The sequence below is a fragment of the Temnothorax curvispinosus genome, unplaced genomic scaffold, assembly GCF_003070985.1.
Source record: "Temnothorax curvispinosus isolate PA1 unplaced genomic scaffold, ASM307098v1 QBEX01008905.1, whole genome shotgun sequence".
NCBI lineage: Eukaryota > Metazoa > Arthropoda > Insecta > Hymenoptera > Formicidae > Temnothorax > Temnothorax curvispinosus.
The window spans coordinates 438-2,053 of NW_020218685.1; the positions used below are offsets into that span (position 1 = coordinate 438).

General features: G+C 34.2%; 1 protein-coding gene across 1 annotated transcript; it reads left to right on the forward strand.

Moving 5' to 3' along the window:
• The first annotated feature begins 84 nt into the window (after positions 1-84).
• Positions 85-1,215, forward strand: LOC112458429 (CD109 antigen-like). Its single transcript, XM_025022050.1, has 5 exons — positions 85-222; positions 361-521; positions 595-731; positions 881-992; positions 1,063-1,215. Exons 1-5 carry the CDS (start codon positions 132-134, stop codon positions 1,198-1,200), a joined length of 639 nt encoding a protein of 212 aa, XP_024877818.1. The 5' UTR covers positions 85-131; the 3' UTR covers positions 1,201-1,215.
• Positions 1,216-1,616: the final 401 nt, after the last annotated feature.

Sequence of the window (1,616 nt, forward strand, 5' to 3'; positions counted from 1 at the left end):
CACGCACGCACGCACGCACGCACGCACGCACGCACGCACGCACGCACGCACACACACACCCGTAGATTTTCCGTACCCGGTAATACGGGGAGAAATCGTGGGGATATATATTTTTTGTGGTGTTCAATTATATGAATAAGGACATGACAGATGAAATTCTGCTAACAAACGAGGGACAATTTGACTTCGCGGAGGTTTCTAATGAAGTTCACGATGTACCGAGTAAGTGATGTAATGTTATTTAAGTCGAGAAAAAAAGAGAATGACAATAATAAACTTGTTGTTTATAATTGTATATAACTATGAGAATCCAATTAAGAAAAGTTTACAGGATTAGATTGCTGTTGTTTAATTTTTCAGAATTGGAGTTATATCGTAGGAAAAAAGTCGATATGAAAGCCAATTCCGGCTCGAGTGTGTCATTTATGATTATTCCAAGAGAATTGGGGTACATCACTATAAAAGTGACCACTCACAGTGTTTTAGCTGGCGACAGTGTTGAACACAAATTACTTGTCAACGTAATGATCTTTTGTTTCTATTTTTTGCTCGCGCAACTGTCCGACAACCATAAATATGTTGTTCTACTTTAAGGCTGAGGGAGAAACGCAATATAAAAACGAAGCGGTATTACTGAATTTGAGAAATGCTGACCAAGCGGGTGCAAATGTCATCATCAACATATCTAATAATGCAGTTCCAGAATCCGAAATTTCAAATTTCTCCAGTTGGTAATAATATTACTTCCAATTTAATAAAATCTTGTCAATTTTCTATTCTCCAAGCTAATCTCTTCTACATTGTTTATAATCCACATTGAGTATCAATTTATAAAACTTTGAAAAATATCCCACTCTTTTATTGATTGTTTATTATACAGGTTACTTCCAAGTATCCCGGACTTGGCAAATTTAATAAGACTGCCATTTAGTTGCGGCGAGCAGAACATGCTCAACTTTGTACCAAATATTGTCAATCTAAATTATCTGAAGGTACCGATAATGATCTTTTTTTGCTACATGACGCACAATATAATTTATAGTAAAAAAAACTACTTTTCAGAATACGAATCAATTAACGCAAGTCGTGCAAAGCAAAGCGTTAAAATATCTGGACATCGGCTACCAGCAAGAATTGACTTACAAACTTAATCTTAGTTTTACTTATTATTTTTCATCTTTTTCTAGTTCTAAAGGATAAAAGATAAAAAGTAGATTAAAGTTAATCTGTAATCTGTATTAATAGAAATGGACATTAGACAGCAATTACACGACTTTGTTGATCGAAGATTATATAATCAAGCCATATTATTTGTCAGATTTGTTCCAACCGAAGAAGCAAACGAGAGCAACATGGCTGTTATGGAAGTGAGCCTACCTTCTGGCTTCACAGTAGACCAGAGATTCGCTACCGAGTTTAGAGATATCATCACATGTAAAACGTGTGGAAACTAGAAATGGTGACACAATGGTGGATTTATATTTCGACAAGGTATATGTCACAGATCATAAATAATTATCAATTAACAAATTATTTGAATAGATTTTTCCATAAAAATCTGATGAGAGGTGTAATTGATAAATAAGAAATAAAGAAAATCATTTATTATCATAGAT